The 18,060-nt window shown below is 39.8% G+C and overlaps 1 protein-coding gene across 3 annotated transcripts in view; it reads left to right on the top strand.

The window, feature by feature from the left end:
- The window catches only part of MAOB (monoamine oxidase B), a 116,550-nt gene that overhangs the window by 12,266 nt on the left and 86,224 nt on the right, over nt 1-18,060 (top strand). For 2 of the 3 annotated variants that reach the window (XM_037001518.2, XM_037001516.2), the window contains exon 2: nt 6,691-6,769. The exons of the other annotated variant lie outside the window; for it this stretch is intronic. In XM_037001518.2, coding sequence (XP_036857413.1) covers nt 6,718-6,769 — 52 coding nt within the window. In that variant the 5' untranslated portion in view covers nt 6,691-6,717. The remainder of the gene's footprint in view (nt 1-6,690; nt 6,770-18,060) is intronic. 3 annotated transcript variants of the gene reach the window in all.

Raw genomic sequence — 18,060 nt, 5'->3', positions numbered from 1 at the left:
AAGAAAGCAGGGGTTGCAGTACTAATATCAGACAAAATAGACTTCAAAACAAAGAAAGCAAGAAGAGATAAAGAAGGACACTACCTAATGATAAAGGGCTCAGTCCAACAAGAGGATATAACCATTCTAAATATATATGCACCCAACACAGGAGCACCAGCATATGTGAAACCAATACTAACAGAACTAAAGGGGGAAATAGAATGCAATGCATTCATTTTAGGAGACTTCAACACACCACTCACCCCAAAAGATGGATCCACCGGGCAGAAAATAAGTAAGGACACGGAAGCACTGAACAACACAGTAGACTAGGTGGACCTAATAGACATCTATAGAACTCTACACCCAAAAGCAACAGGATATATATTCTTCTCAAGTACACATGGAACATTATCCAGAATAGACCACATACTAGCCCACAAAAAGAGCCTCAGCAAAATCCAAAATATTGAAATTCTACCAACCAATTTTTCAGACCACAAAGGTATAAAACTAGAAATAAATTCTACAAAGAAAACAAAAAGGCTCACAAACACATGGAGGCTTAACAACATGCTTCTAAATAATCAATAGATCAATGAACAAATCAAAATAGAGATCAAGGAATATATAGAAACAAATGACAACAACAACAACACAAAGCCCCAACTTCTGTGGGACTCAGGGAAAGCAGTCCTAAGAGGAAAGTATACAGTGATCCAGGCACACTTGAAGAAGGAAGAACAATCCCAAATGAATAGTCTAACATCACAATTATCAAAATTGGAAAAAGAAGAACAAATGAGGCCTAAAGTCAGCAGAAGGAGGGACATAATAAAGATCAGAGAAGAAATAAACAAAATTGAGAAGAATAAAACAATAGCAAAAATCAATGAAACCAAGAGCTGGTTCTTTGAGAAAATAAACAAAATAGATAAGCCTCTAGCCAAACTTATTAAGAGAAAAAGAGAATCAACACAAATCAACAGAATCAGAAATGAGAATGGAAAAATCACGACAGACTCCACAGAAATACAAAGAATTATTAAAGACTACTATGAAAATCTATATGCCAACAAGCTGGAAAACCTAGAAGAAATGGACAACTTCCTAGAAAAATACAACCTTCGAAGACTGACCAAGGAAGAAACACAAAAGTTAAACAAACCAATTACGAGCAAAGAAATTGAAATGGTAATCAAAAAACTACCCAAGAAAAAAGCACCCGGGCCGGACGGATTTACCTCGGAATTTTATCAGACACACAGAGAAGACATAATACCCATTCTCCTTAAAGTTTTCCAAAAAATAGAAGAGGAGGGAATACTCCCAAACTCATTCTATGAAGCCAACATCACCCTAATACCAAAACCAGGCAAAGACCCCACCAAAAAAGAAAATTACAGAACAATATCCCTGATGAATGTAGATGCAAAAATACTTAATAAAATATTAGCAAACCGAATTCAAAAGTATATCAAAAGGATCATACACCATGACCAAGTGGGATTCATCCCAGTGATGCAAGGATGGTTCAACATTTGAAAATCCATCAACATCATCCACCACATCAACAAAAAGAAAGACAAAAACCACATGATCATCTCCATAGATGCTGAAAAAGCATTTGACAAAATTCAACATACATTCATGATAAAAACTCTCAGCAAAATGGGAATAGAGGGCAGGTTCCTCAATATAATAAAGGCCATATATCATAAACCCACAGCCAACATTATACTGAACACTGAGAAGCTGAAAGCTTTTCCTCTGAGATCGGGAACTAGACAGGGATGCCCACTCTCCCGACTGCTATTTAACATAGTACTGGAGGTCCTAGCCACGGCAATCAGACAAAACAAAGAAATACAAGGAATGCAGATTGGTAAAGAAGAAGTTAAACTGTCACTATTTGCAAATGACATGATATTTGTACATAAAAAACCCTAAAGACCCCACCCCAAAACTACTAGAACTGATATAAGAATACAGCAAAGTTGAAGGATACAAAATTAACACACAGAAATTTGTAGCTTTCCTGTACACAAACAATGAACCAATAGACAGAGAAATCAGGAAAACAATTCCATTCACAATTGCATCAAAAAGAATAAAATACCAAGAATAAATCTAACCAAAGAAGTGAATGGCCTATACTCTGAAAACTACAAGTCACTCTTAAGAGAAATTAAAGGGGACACTAACAAATGGAAATGCATCCCATGCTCGTGGCTAGGAAGAATCAATATCGTCAAAATGGCCATCCTGCCCGAAGCAATATACAGATTTGATGCAATCCCTATCAAATTACCAGCAACATTCTTCAATGAACTGGAAGAAATAATTCAAAAGTTCATATGGAAACACCAAAGACCCTGAATAGCCAAAGCAATCCTGAGAAAGAAGAATAAAGTAGGGGGATCTCACTCCCCAACTTCAAGCTCTACTATAAAGCCATAGTAATCAAGACAATTTGGTACTGGCACAAAAACAGAGCCACAGACCAGTGGAACAGACTAGAGACTCCAGACATTAACCCAAACATATATGGTCAATTAATATTTGATAAAGGAGCCATGGACATACAATGGCAAAATGACAGTCTCTTCAACAGATGGTGCTGGCAAAACTGGACAGCTACATGTAGGAGAATGAAACTGGACCATTGTCTAACCCCATATACAAAAGTAAATTCAAAATGGATCAAAGACCTGAATGTAAGTCATGAAACCATTTAACTCATGGAAAAAAACAGGCAAAAACCTCTTAGACATAAACATGAGTGACCTCTTCTTGAACATATCTCCCCGGGAAAGGAAAACAACATCAAAAATAAACAAGTGGGACTATATTAGGCTGAAAAGCTTCTGTACAGCAAAAGACACCATCAATAGAACAAAAAGGAACCCTACAGTATGGTAGAATATATTTGTAAATGACAGATCCGAGAAAGGCTTGACGTCCAAAATATATAAGGAGCTCACACACCTCAACAAACAGAAATCAAATAATCCAATTAAAAAATGGGCAGAGGAACTGAACAGACAGTTCTCCAAAAAAGAAATACAGATGGCCAACAGACACATGAAAAGATGCTCCACATCACTAATTATCAGAGAAATGCAAATTAAAACTACAATGAGGTATCACCTCACACCAGTAAGGATGTCTGCCATCCAAAAGACAAACAACAACAAATGTTGGCAAGGCTGTGGAGAAAGGGGAACCCTCCTACACTGCTGGTGGGAATGTAAATTAGTTCAACCATTGTGGAAAGCAGTATGGAGGTTCATCAAAATGCTCAAAACAGACTTACCATTTGACCCAGGAATTCCACTCCTAGGAATTTACCCTAAGAATTCAGCAATCAAGTTTGAGAAAGACAGATGCACCCCTATGTTTATTGCAGCACTATTTACAATAGCCAAGAATTGGAAGCAACCTAAATGTCCATTGGTAGATGAATGGATAAAGAAGATCTGGTACATATACACAATGGAATACTACTCAGCCATAAGAAGAGGGCAAATCCTACCATTTGCAGCAACATGGATGGAGCTGGAGAGTATTATGCTCAGTGATAAGCCAAGCGGAGAAAGAGAAATACCAAATGATTTCACTTATCTGTGGAGTATAAGAACAAAGGAAAAACTGAAGGAACAAAACAGCAGCAGAATCACAGAACCCAAGAATGGACTAACAGGTACCAAAGGGAAAGGGACTGGGGAGGATGGGTGGGTAGGGAGGGATAAGGGGGGGTGAAGAAGAAGAGGGGTATTAAGATTAGGATGCATGGGGGGGTGGGAGAAAGGGGAGGGCTGTATAAGACAGAGAAGACAAGTAGTGATTCTACAACATTTTGCTATGCTGATGGACAGTGACTGTAAAGGGATTTATAGGGGGGACCTGGTATAAGGGAGAGCCTAGTAAACAATATTCTTCATGTAAGTGTAGATTAAAGATAACAAAAAAAAAAGAAAGAAAGAGAAGGGGGATTACTCCCTGATAGGATAAAACTAACTGTAAATCAACGATTAATGCATGCTTTAAATATCCTTAAATTTGATCACTTAAAGGGTGTCAGATGGTCGGCTATGGATGTACACTTTTCTGATAATATTCCTTTCTCTTAAAAAAAAAGCAGTTCCTGTGTGGTGACCTCTAATGAGTTCTACACAATGGTATAAAGGGCATATCAAAGTGTGGGCAAAGGGTCTGTTTGTGTTTATACAGAGGATCAAATCCTAATTTGGCTACCCAGAAAATGAACTAAGATACGATATGAAGAAGAACTTCCAACATCAGCACTCTCTGGAAGAGACATACCAGAAGATGATTATCAAAAAACCTCAACAAGGATCCAGGCGATGCTGCAGTTGTAGCTGCATTCATCCCACCGGTTCCTGGACTTGCCATTGGAATGAAGAAGGAGATATCTAAGCTGGCCTGTGCAAACAGTAAAACAACAAATTTGACTGGATCTGTACTGTTGGAACTCAACCAAGAACTAGGAGAAGTGCAAGTTGTAGTGCTCCAAAATCTTACAACTACAGACTATCTACTGTTAAAAGAACATATGGGATGTGAACAGTTCCCAAGAATGGGTTGTTTTAATTTGTCTGATTTCTCTCAGACTGTTCAAGTACAGTTGGACAATATCCATTATATCATAGACAAATTTTCACAAATGCCTAGGGTGCCTAACTGATTTTCTTGGCTTCACTGGAGATGGTGGGTAATTATAGATCTGCTTTGGTTATGTAACTGTATTCCTATTATGTTAATGTGTGTGCACAATTTAATTAGTAGTTTAAAACCTATACATGCTGAAGTTACAAGAAGATATGTCAAAGAAATAATCAATCTTTCCATGTTTTCTTCCATCTGCTACCTCTATAGCTTTTCTTCTTCCTTCCTAATTACAACCCTTAAATAGAATTCGTGCCTCATATCGAATTCACCGAGTATCATACCTCCTCCAAGTGGTAAAGATACCTCAAGACAAATGCTGGGCATAGAAGCCACAGGGCATAAATCTGCAAAGAAGTAAAAAGCTAACCTTTTTAAACAATATGGCTTCTCTCTCACTTACCAACTTTACATTTCCCTGTATGGCCCTGGAAGATGACTGGTTAGCCAGAGACGGGTAAGATTCCTCAAGGGAGGAACAACCTAAGACAGGCACAGTCACAGGGGGGCCATCAGGTGAGAAATTGGGGATCAACAGTGGTGAGGCTTAGAACCTCACCCCCCCTGTTTTGAGAGAAATCTTCTGCATCCATGGATGTATTATTGCCCTTGTCTAGCTTGGATTAACACATAGTCTACAGGCACACGCCTGATCATCTGCATTTGCTCTCTTACAACACTAAACTATGTTTTCTACCTTTATCTTTCATCTACCTACCACTTCAGCATTTTATTTAAAAAAAAAATAATAATAAAGGGAGAACTGTGGGAGTCACATATAAATCAAGTATAAAAATCAAACGAATATTCAAATTTGACCTGATTGTTTATAGTTCATAATGAGTGATCAAAACCGAAAGTTTTTGTGATGACTGCCCTTGTACTGTTCACCATGTAAGAACTTATTTGGATTAATGATTGTGCATTGAGCATTGACTCCCCTCTACAGAATTTTATTGTTGTTAACAACCATTTGATCAATAAATATGAGAGATGCCCTCTCAAAAAAAAAAGATTATAGAATTGAATTCTGTACTGTGGGAACCGAGGGCTAAGTTAGATAGAAGAAATCATTGAAGACCCAAAGAGTCAGAGAAGGTCTCATTAAGGGAGTGGAATTTGAACAGCCAAGGTTTGCGTGGGTTGACAAGAAGAGAGGCTTTAGGGATGGGAGGAATAATATAAATCAAAGGCCATAGGCTCCATTTAACACCTGATATTTGTATTTGTAGGAAGGTAGAAAGCCCAGTAAGGCTAGAATAACAGTGTAGGGAGATATGAATAATAAAATTAGTAGAAGGAGGTCAGGATCAAACAGTGAGACATTGAAAAGCAAAGTGAGAAGTTTAGTTTTTCTGTGGCTGCAAGTAGGGAGCCATTGAAAATTTTTGCTGTAAAGGTAAGGTACGCAGTTGTGTGCCCCATAGGTGCAAAAGGGCAACCATAAAGCCAGGGAACCCAAGGAATGGGTAGAAATTCAGGAACAGGTTAAGAGTTGATCAGCTGATTACAACAAATAGGGTTATCATGACCCTCAAGGCAGGTTGCAAGAGAAATGGGGAGATGGGAGGCAAGAATGGGAAGGAGATCTTCAGAGGCACACTTTGCTTACTTCTGTTTTCCTGACAGCCTACCTGGAAAAGCAATGTCACAAAAAATAATTAGTGTTTTCCCTCTTTTATAATTGGAATTGAAGGACTTGACTGTATTTAAAATTTTCCTTAGTTAAAAAAATTAAGCTTGACCCAGCTCACCAAATGAGGGACACACAGCTCGAGCAATCTCAGACACAAAGTAAATAGTTCATTCTATTCGTTATGGAAAATTGGCGCTGATCTCTGTTGTTTTGTGAGGGAGAGGGCACCATCAGAAAGCATCTTCGGTAGGTCTGACCTTCCCAGTGTCGGTCATGTTTCCATAATCTCCGGTTAATGGCACCTTAAATGTCGTAGTCTACTAATTTCCACTTCCAGTCAGAAGTTTAAGCACTTGACCTTACGACAGTCATCTCTTACCTAGGCCATTTTTCACCCTGGCCTTCTCCTGATGAACATTTATCAGAATTGTACCATGCTGATGGTGTCCTACTCCAGCCCAGGTAATCTCCCCTTTTGGATTATTACCTCTCAGACATTTCCAATGATTCTTTTATATCAAAACTGGAATCCCGACCTCATCTTTTGGAGTTGGAGCTACTTTTTTATTCCTGTGATCTTAGTTGTGTCTGTCTTAAACTGTGTCTTTGTAATTGTGTCTTTAATTGCATCTCACCTCTTCGGGTTCTTTTCCAGCTTTCTACATTATTTGGAATAGCTTTTGTGATCTAACAGGGCCTCCTTTTCAGATAACAGGATAAAGTGAAGAGTTGGAAACTAAATTAATTAATAACCCAGTTTCCTCAAAAATTTTTAAGAAGAAAGGCCACTGATATCAATGAAAGGAGAAATCACATTCCTTCTTGGTGATTTACAGTTTAAGGAATTTTTTTCTGGAGAGGTAGGGACATTTTTTTAAATAATACAAATTGCAGAAATAACACATTTTTTGGGAAAATCTGTAAATTACAGAAAAGGTCAAGAAGAAAATGAAAATCATCCAAGATGGATCCCCACAAAACAACCAACCTCTGTTACCATTGCTGCCTGTATTTTCTTTGTGCAAGCATCTATATTTACCACACTCACTGGTAGCCCTTTTAAAATAAATAATAACATAATTTCATCATGCTTTAAATGCTCTTTTTCCATATGCCTTTGGTAACTTTGTATTACTTCCTGTGATTGTTTAATTAATTTAACCAATTTCTTACTGCTCAACTTTCATGTTTTCAGATTTCTGCTCTTCTAAACAAAACTATAGAATATCCTTATACCTAAAATATTGTGCATAATTTTGATTTTTGTTTTTTAGGAAATTCCTAGAAATAAGTGCTGGGAATCCTTTGAAGGCATTTAATAATTATTGCAAAATTGTCATTCCCATAAATTTTTACCAATTTACTTTATGGTGGAATTTTAATAATGGGTTTCTTAGTTACTCCATCAGGAAACCAGCATTTTCCCCCACTCTGGCACAATACAGAGAAAACCAAAATGGTTCGTCACCAGTTTGTAGGTGAAATTAAATGAAACTGTAGGTACTAGAAGTCACAAGTATCTTCAGTTTTGTAAAGTGTCTGTGGTGGCAAGTAAATTTTGCTGTCTATAAAATGTGGGCAAACCAGTTTTTGCAATTAATGCTTTATGCCTATGATTATTTACTGGGAACATATTTTCTTTTTACAGTACTTTAAAATTTTTTGGATACCATTTTTCTTGTGCTTCTAGAGGTTTGACTTCATTAATTAGATATGTTGTGTTTCAGTGCAGGAAACAAAAGAGCTCTCTAACAAAGCATTTTCTGTGATTAATTATTTTTATGCATCCAGATAAGTCCACAGACTATTGTAACAGCTGATCAAACAGCTGTTTCATGTTTTATATTTTAATTTCCTCTCTAGTTTGCATTCAAACCCTATGATAGATTTTAGTTTATTTAGGAGTCCTGTAAGATAGTTGTCTGTTTCAGAACAGCCCTTTTATGCTATGCCAGTTAGTCAAAAGTCAAAACCAAAAGCCTTTGTTAAGCACTGATGGTAAACACACAAAGGCATACATGCAAATGAGTTGCTCACTGCATGGAATGTGTGTTCCTATCTTGTTTCTGCAGGGGAGAAAGGGAAAGCAAATTTGCTCCTTTGTTGATTGACTGATTGATTCATTCAATAAACCCTTATCCATTGCCCTATATACTAAGCACTGGACTAAGTATGGGGATATATGGATGTGTAATATGTTTCCATCTTTGAGGGGTACACCAAGCAGAAGGAGGCACCTACAGCCACATACAGATGAACAGTCTCCAGGGTGGTGATGCTGAGAAAGACAAGTTCATCTGAGTCAGATGACACAGATGAGAAGAAAGTGGCAGCTCATCTCAGGGCCTCAAAGGACCTGAAGGAAGATTTGGTGCTAGGATTTATTGGAGAGATGATCAACCAATTCAAATATTCTTCCTAAAAATATAACTTTAAATAGTTGAAGCTTCAATTATGCTCTATTGTGCATGGGGTGTTGAAATTTCAGTTTCACTGTTTTTACTGTTGGCCGTAAAATGGCCGTGCAGTGGATGCCGTAGTGGGCTGCCCCAGCCTGCTGCAGGACACCTATTCCCCCACCTGGTGAGGGTGTAGCCGCTGCTGATCCATGGCTGAGCCCCTCTCTGGAAACTGCCCTTGGCTGAGAAGCACTGCCTCACCCCAGGGCATGCACCTTCCCTGGGGGCACCTTCCAGCACAGGTCGGGGTATAATGGCCTGGGCATCTTGCCTCAATTCAGGACAACACTAAAAGGCCCACTCAGCTCTGGAGCTCCCGGAAGAGTAAAGCCTCTGTTGTGACTGCATCTCAGTTCAACCCCATGATAAAGCTTCTACATACAAATCTGTCTCAGAGGCTGCTTGCCACAGATCCTAATCTAGACAGTAATTGAACAGCATTTTTGTTCTGCACATTACAAGATGTTCTGGCCATGAAGCTTCAGTTAGCTGGAGGAGGAAGCCATTAAAGGACTTGGCCTTTTCCAGGATGCGAGGAGCCAGCAGGGCCCAGGGAGAGTGCTGAACCTCTTCAGTTCTGGATAACTTCTCTTAGGTGCCCTGGAACCCCAGAACAGGGGTGGAGGGTGGAGGCTGCCCACTATACTGGCCCAAACAAACTCCAGAAGTCTAGTTTTTCTCTCACCACCCTGCAGGCTGATTTAGAGTTGAGATTATAGCCTCTGATCTGGGATTGCTGCAAAGGCATATTTCATCCTTTATTAGAGAAATCTGTGGAAGTGTAGCCAAGGAATAAATTATAGAACAAAAAATACCCCTAATCTGTGAAGAATGGATACCCATGTCATGGGCTGTCCAGCTCTGATTCGGAGCTCTTGGCAAAATCGTGCTGTTGCTGAGCACCTATATTTCCCCCACATCCTACTGCCATTTTATGCAGCTTCCTGCAGGATTTCTCACAGGGAATTGAAGGTTCTAAAAGTGATCATAAAAATGGACAATGTAATCTGAGATGGAAAAGGGAGAAAGTAAGGCTGTGAGGGAGCTGGTTGGTAGTGTTCAGGTGGAGAGGTTCATGGGGGAGGTGGGGGGGTCTTTGGTTAAAGGACATTCATCTTGGATTTAAGCAAGCAAACAAGAAGGATGGAAGATTGTGACTGGAGGATGTGTGCTGTACAGTTTTGACAGGTAACCTTTTAATTGTACTTCTTGGACATGACTTTTGATGGCATTTAAATGAGTTGCAACATTTTGAATTGGCAAGTCCAGAGCTTTATGATCCTCTGATTCAACAAAAGATTTAAGGGCCAGAAAAATTATGTCTTATTTTTAGTAATCCACTACTGGTTTTATAGCTGGGCAGAGGAGACAATAATCTATTTAGTTTAAATTTAGAGATGACTGGAAGACCCCTCTGCTAGATGGAGAAAGGCAGGAACCCTGTGCTCTGGATCCTGAAGATTCTAAGTAGAGGTCTCTGTTTAGATTACACGCAGATCACCGGGAGAGAGAAACCCTCACCTGCTGACTTATGTGACTGTGTACAGCACAATGGGGAGGGGGCTCAAAGCACTGTACTCAGGGTCCAGCAGTGCAGAGCAACTGGGAGACAAAGACTTTCCCTACCAGTTCATTTTCTTGAAAATGATTAGAAAAGCCTAGAGAAAGGCAGGGAGTGTATATAATTCAGCACAGCACTTTGTCCCATTCTGGAAAGAGAGAGATCAATCCTGTTTGTCCCATGCCCTGAAAACCACACCTTATATTGCTAGACTATTTGTATTATAATGACATTAACACTTTGAAGATTCTGTTCTTTGAAAAAGATGAAGCACGTTACTTATGGAAATAACTGTAAAAGGAAATTTGGGCTAGTTTTTAATCCTGTGATTCAGCCTCTCGCATTTACTATCTATCCCAAATCTTGGCTGGTGGCATGCCAATCCATCTCCATCTGTCTGCTTGTCTTTCATTTAGAAAACATGAAGTGAGTGCCTTCTACCTGCTGGTGGTGGGAACGAACAATCAGGAAACAGTTCCAGCTTCACGCATGCACACGCGCACAAGAATGATGTTCAATTACATTTGCTATACTGGTTAATTGCTGGCTCATGTGCAAAAATGTTCTCTTTAAATGAAAGGAACCTCTGTGTACCTGTATTGAGCTCACCTCTGGCCCAAGTCAGAATGGATGCTAAGACAGCTTTGGTTTTGCTTTCCAGGTGTTATGGGTTTTAGTCTTGCTAAATCCATATGGTGCTAGCATTTTAGTCTTATTCGTAGGTGGTATGATATTTCTGGCCTTATAGGGGGTAAGTAAAATATCAGACATGCCTTTTATGTTATCAGAAACTGGGCTGCCTGGCAGGATTGGTCAGTCTGAAAGGAAATCACATGGTCTTAGCTGATAAAAGGCAGAACATTCAAAATACACTGCCTGTGATCTGCTTTTCTCCCCTTGTTCTTTTCTCTCTGATTTCATGGAGAATGTGTCCGAGGGGAAAAATTAGTTTTGTGTAGATAAATCAGTCAGCCAGTCTACAACACTGAGCTTCCTGTGGACAGGTCTGAGAAATGGGGAAAAGTACAAAGAGGGTGAGATGACTGTAAGGTAGGGGAGGCAAAAACATTTTGTATGCAGAAGAAAAATCACCTGGGGCTTATGCTTGCTTTATTTCTGGTTTTAGTTTGTGAACAGAAACTATGAGAGACCGGTGGAAATGAGAAAGTGTTTTTTTTTCTCCTATTGTATTCTTTTAAAGTGTATTTCAGTAAACAGATATCATCTCAATCTGGCTTCCTTCCCTAATAGATGAATTCCTTTGAAACGAATTTGTAGGTTTTAAGATTGCTTGAGAGAAAGTTTAAAACCAATCCTTCAAATTAAAGCACTAATGAATTTTGAATTTCCAATGAATATATATGTGTGTGTTAAGATGTTTGAATACCTTGTCTTAGAAAATAGGGATTTAAATAAATATTACCACTTAGAATTTAAATCAGCCTTTAAATCATGCATATTCTGGGTATATATTCTTGGCATCATTTTTCAGTATTTTTCAAATCCAATGGATGAAGACCTCAGTGACAATGAAAAATAATGCCTGCAAATAATTTGTAAAGTGAGAGCTTATTCAGTCTTGCTGCTAAAATAATTGCAGCTATACATGAAGAACAAACAAAATACATGTGCAAAATATAGTAACAATAATATCTGCCTGATATTTCTAAACAACCTTGGTTGCATATAATTCTTATACACACGAGAAAGGCAATATTAGATTTTTCTTTCTCAATAAACACATCCTTCCTGTAAGGTGGTATGTGCAGTATATAGATTTGTATAATTTATAGTAAGTGGAAGGTCAGAGAGAAATGAAGAGTGGAAACCCAGGTTGAGAGCTTATATTTTTCTCACAGTGCTGTATACCTGAATATTGCTTCCTACATCTTGGGCATCTGGGCCTTGTGGTACAAGTGCGGTATATAAAGGTGTCTGGATCCTGTAAACTATTGCTTGACCATTTACCAAAATAGTTCTCATGATCTAAGAAAAGATTTTCCAGCGTCTCGTGCTATGTATCAACCAGGCATTTAAAACATCACTTCTTCTCGTCATTCCCACAACCCTGCCCTTTCCCACTTCCCTCCTAACTCCCCAGCTGCCCCTTCAGTTCCCTTGGCCTGGTCCTACTTGCTTCGCCTCCAGTGTGCCCTGTTTCACAAAGCAGAACCACCTTTAGACCAGTTTGCAAACCAAGACCTTTGACATTTGTAGCAGACCCTGCAGGGGTCCCCCATCTCCCCTCGCCACCCAGTCTGATACACAGGAACCCATGGCTTCTGGTGGCTGCAGGTCTTTCCCTGAGGGCTTTCTCTGGCCTCTGGAGTCCCCAGGAGCTCTCCCAAGACAGGCCAGCAGTGGCGTGAGGCTAATGCCTTGGGAGTGGTGCCAGGACACCGACCTGGCTTCCCCTCCTCTTAGTCGGACTCACTAGGACTGTCCCACCCAGTCTCCCTGAGGTCCCAGTGGCACTGAGCCCTAGCTGCCCCCAGGGGCCACCTGCATGATATGGCACCCCTTATTGCCAGCCTTCTTCCCTTCCTTGCCTCTCCTTCCCAGAGTGTATGAGAGCTTCTCGAGATCACCTTCTAGATAAACTAGTGACACTCAACTCCTTTCAGGGACTGCTTTTGGGTACTAGATTCTAGAGACTTCCTTCTGTTCTCCTTTGTCAAAAATTCCTAAAGCCTTGTTAGTTCCAGGGTCAAAATATAGCTGGGACCTGTCCACTTCACTGTCCCATGCCCCATCCTGATCTGGGGTCCTCACATGGACCATTGTAGCTGTCAGAGCCTGCTCATTTATGTCCCATCATCTGGTGCAGCCCTTCTCCAATCTGTTCTTGGTTTTTTTCTTGTTTACTGTGATAAAATATATATAACATACAGTGTACCATTTTAGTCATTATTAAGTGTACAATTCAGCAGCAGCATTAAGTACGTCCACATTGCTGAGCAGTCATCACCACCATCCACCTTCAGAATGTTGTCAGCATCCCAAACTGAAACTCTGTCCCCGTTAAGCACTAACTCCCATTCCCTGCTTGCCTCAGCCCCTGGTGACCCCCATTCTGCTTGCTGCCTCTGTGCGTTTGACTAGCCTAGAAACTTCACAGAGTGGGATCAGACAGTATTTGTCCTTTTGTGTCTGGCTTAGTTACTTAGCTTAATGTCCTCAGGGTTCATCCACCCCAGTCCCTCCTTACACTAAGGAAGAATAATTTGTTCTTGATGGGAAAAAATACAACTTTGGCATTTCTAAGTTACAAAAAAATAGCTTTTGGGGGTCATAAGTGAAGCAAATGAGTTGTTCAAAGACAAAGCTAATCATCTGTTGGCATTCACTCCACTGTAAGCCTCCTGACTTACAGTCCTAGTTCTTACTTACAGTCCTAGGACTTACAGTCCTAGTGGGACAGTCCTAGTGAGTCCGACTAAGAGGAGGGGAAGCCAGGTCGGTGTCCTGGCACCACTCCCAAGGCATTAGCCTCACGCCACTGCTGGCCTGTCTTGGGAGAGCTCCTGGGGACTCCAGAGGCCAGAGAAAGCCCTCAGGGAAAGACCTGCAGCCACCAGAAGCCATGGGTTCCTGTGTATCAGACTGGGTGGCGAGGGGAGATGGGGGACCCCTGCAGGGTCTGCTACAAATGTCAAAGGTCTTGGTTTGCAAACTGGTCTAAAGGTGGTCTGAGGTGACCTGTGTTGTCAGCCTGGTGTGTATCCTTCCAGACTTTTCTCCTTGAAGGGCAATCTTTCTAGAATCTAAGTCTCTTGAGGTTACTCCTTGGCTTCAAACCCTTCAGTGACCTCCCATTAATTGCAGGCTTAAGTCCAGAATGATGACTGTGGCCTGAACACACTGTAAACTTGACCCCTGCCTACCTCGGAAGCCTCGTAGCATTCCGATATCCATGTCCTCAGCATTTATTTAATGGCAGCTGTGGCTCTTATCTCCCATCCTACAGGCCACAGTCCCTTATCTGCATTTCCCAAATGCCCAGAACTCTGAAAAGTAAATGTATTTTCTGGAGCTTTCAGCAAAATATGACCAGAACTGATGTGCCTGGTTTGCTATTAGTCATATATTTTACTGCAGACACAATAATGCAGGTGATTTCAGGGTGGTTGTCCCAGCTGTCACTAGGACTGTTACATAATATACGCCTCTGCACCTGTTTTGTCTCTCTGAAATCTGAAACATTCAAAGTTCTGAAATGCATTTAGTTCTAAGGGTTTCAGATCAGGGAAGTCTTTTAAAATATAAACTGAGAAGATGCCGTACATCGGCAAATATAGTACCTGAAATGAGACGGTCATACACCATTCTTTTCATCATGAGGTGTGTGTTTGTTCGTTAGTGGGTTTTGGCTAATTCATATGGCTCATTGTTCTCAGAAAAGACCTGACTCTTCTCACCAAACTTTCAGCAGAAATGTCACATAATGAGAGTCCCAACAAAGTTTCCCAATTTTATGCTTTTGACACTTTATGGCAGTGCTTTCAGGGTATCTGAGTAGGGCCATCATGCAAACTGAACCCCAGAGGAAAAGGAGGGTTCCCTACTCATCAACACTTGGGTGACTGGAACTTTCCATGTGCTAGTCTCTGCCAGCCCCAGTGTCCCTGCTCTGTTTCCCTGGGCTGGAGATGCCACAGTTGCCCCTTCCACAGTGCTGTCTTGGGAGATGCTCCTTCTATACCTGTTATGATGAGGCCTCACAATCCTCTGGGCTGGGCCCTCAAGGGAGACAGTGGCTGCAGAGACCCCTGCTCTGAAGGCCAGTACATTTCCCATGCAGCCTGGTATGTGAAAGAGGGGCTGCAGCTATCATGGCAATTTAGGGAAACTCAGCATTATTTGTAAACACAAGTCAACCATATCGAATTCTCAGTCTCTCTGTGTTGGCTAAATATATAACCACAGAAATTTCCTTTTAATGACTTGACCCATTATCATTTCAGATCTTTCTAGTGGAGCAAGCTATGAATATTATTGGAAAAGGGAAGAAAGAGTCAAGTGTATCTTGGCTTGGGTTCCACTAGAAGCTGACCCTGAGACAGGATGTGAGGGCAAGTCATTTACCTGGGAAGCGATCCCAGCAAGCACCAGTAGGGGAGGCAAGGAAGTCAAGAAAGGATGCATTTTCCAACTTGTTTCCACCGTGGAGGACCTGAGTTCAACCCTGCTGGGGATCTCGGGGAGATAGTGTAAGATTCTCCTCACTTATGCCCACTGAGGTGTTAGGTGGCTGGGCTATGTAATGGGCAAGGTGGCGCCTGGTGCCGGAAACAAGCCCTGGGGCAGAGTCAGCTCAAGAAGTGAATGAGGAGGGAAGACGGGCGGGGCATTGAAGATACCTGCTACAACTTTAAAACCTCAAAATAACTCTAGAAAGTAATGATCATGATGATGATAAGCCTTAATGATTTATAAAATCCTATATGCAGAAGATTTTTTAATAACAATTTTATCTATTTTTGCTTTCATTTTCATTGTTTTTATTGAAGTATAATTGATGTACAATATATTGGTTTCAGGTGTGCAACATAAACATAGTAATTGGACAATTACATACATTATGAAATGCTCACCACGATAAGTTTACTTACCATCTGTCATCATACAAAGATAATACAATATTAATAACAGCTTTCTTAATATTTATACAATTCACATATCATACAATTCATTCATCCAAAGTGTGCAATTTAATGGTTTTTAACATATTCACGGGGGTTGTGTAACCATGACTCCAATGTGACTTTTGAACATTTTCATCCCCCCAAAAGGAAACCCCACACCCATTAGCAATTATTCTCCATTCTCCACCACCACCTCAGCCCCTAGCAGCCACTAATCTACTTTCTGTCTAGATAATTGCCTGTTCTGCACATTTCATATACAGGGAATCATACCATATATGACCTTCTGTGTCTGCCTTTTTTCATTTAGCATAATATTTTCAAGCTTCATTCATGTTGTAGCATGTATCAGTACTTCACTTCTTTTTATGGCAGAATAACGCTCCATTGTATGGAAAGACCACATTTTGTTTTTCTCTCATTAGTTGATGGACATTTGGGTTGTTTCCACTTTTTGGCTACTGTGAATCCTGCTGCTGTAAACATTCACAAATGAGTTTTTGTGTGGAACTATGTTTTCATTTCTCTTGGGTAGATACCTGGGAGTGGAGCCACTGGGTCATATGGTAACTCTGCTGAATTTTGAGAATCGTATTCTTAAATCATCTTCTTAAGGTTTTAAAATGTGATCTTCAGTGTGATTTTCCAGATAGCATGGGTGCACCTAAGAAAGTCGCTATTTTGTGTTGCCTTCTGCAAAGGGAAGTTGACTGTATTAGCCAAGGAGGCTGGAAGGAGACAGGAGGAGCCTCTAGTAGCAAAGGCGTGGGATGGAGTTGCCCAAATGGCTGAGCTGCATGCATCTCCCCTATGCTTTTCCCAGATGGTTGGAGCTGGAAGAGATCCTTTGGGCAAAATGCCCCAACATGCATATGAAAACTCTGCCCAAAGTAAATACTTACATGTATATTTATATTATAAAATGTATATATTTACATGAATATGTTTATGGGTATATTTAGATAAAGTATTTAACATGTAATAAGTATTTTCCTTAGTCACAGTTTCCCTATGAACGTTGGGGCATTTTAGTTGGCCCATGAGCTTGGAGTTACTGATTGTGATGCTAAATTCAGTCCCTTAATTGGTGAACAAAATTTACTTGTATTCATCAGTTTAGAAAGCACAATATAAACAATGTTATTAAGTTCCAAAATTTATGGGGTAATCTAATAAAGATGTATTGGTGGTGTTCAAAGAAAAGCAATTATGAGAAATAGCTCCTGAGCCTTGAAAAACTAATGTACATCCTTCTGTCCTTTCCCCAGAATGATCGTTAGGTTGTAATTGGAGTAAAATTCATAAAATATCAAGTAGTTGAATTTATTTTTATTTGATTTGCTATACAGTTGACCTTTGGGAAAGCACTCCTCATGTCTATCAATTTATTTGCAAACAATTTTTTCTGAAATAGGGGACATTAATGGCAGAATAAAGGAAGACAGGCTGTGATTTATACAGAAGTTTTTAGTTATGTGACTCCAAGTGCTTTATTTCTGGTCTCTAAAATATATACATTTATAACAAAAACTCAGTCATTTATACAGTGAATCCTGGAAATAGTCCAGTAAATGAAACTACTCACATGGTGTCATGACTAAATACTTTTTTTGTTGTTGAGTTTTTTTGTTTTGTTTTGTTTTTACTAATTCTGGATGAATTATTTTTGTAGTTCATTTCATAATTCATCAAAATGTAAAACACTTTGAAGTCCTACTGTCCAAAAACAACCACTCTTAATATTTGGGTATATTTTCTTCCTGCCATTTTTAATGCATTTGTTTTCTCTGCGTCTATTTGTGTGTGCATGCCATACATTTGTATAGTCATATATACAGACACAATTTTATATCTTTTCACCTGATATTAAAACATAAGCATTTTCCACGTAACAAGAGTCCTTATGAACATTATTTAATTGATGCCAAATAGGTGTACCATGGCTTACTTCCCTAATACCAGATTATTGGGCATGATGTATTATGTGAAAATATTTGGTATTATTTCTTAGAATTGAATCATAAAGTAATAATTTTTTATTTAAAGATATGGACCAATTAAAGTTCTTGACAGCCAAATTGCTTTTCT

The sequence above is a fragment of the Manis javanica genome, chromosome X (genome assembly GCF_040802235.1).
Source record: "Manis javanica isolate MJ-LG chromosome X, MJ_LKY, whole genome shotgun sequence".
In the NCBI taxonomy this organism is placed as follows: Eukaryota; Metazoa; Chordata; class Mammalia; order Pholidota; family Manidae; genus Manis; species Manis javanica.
Note: the sequence above shows the minus strand (reverse complement) of the source record. Positions and strands in the feature narration are given on the sequence as shown.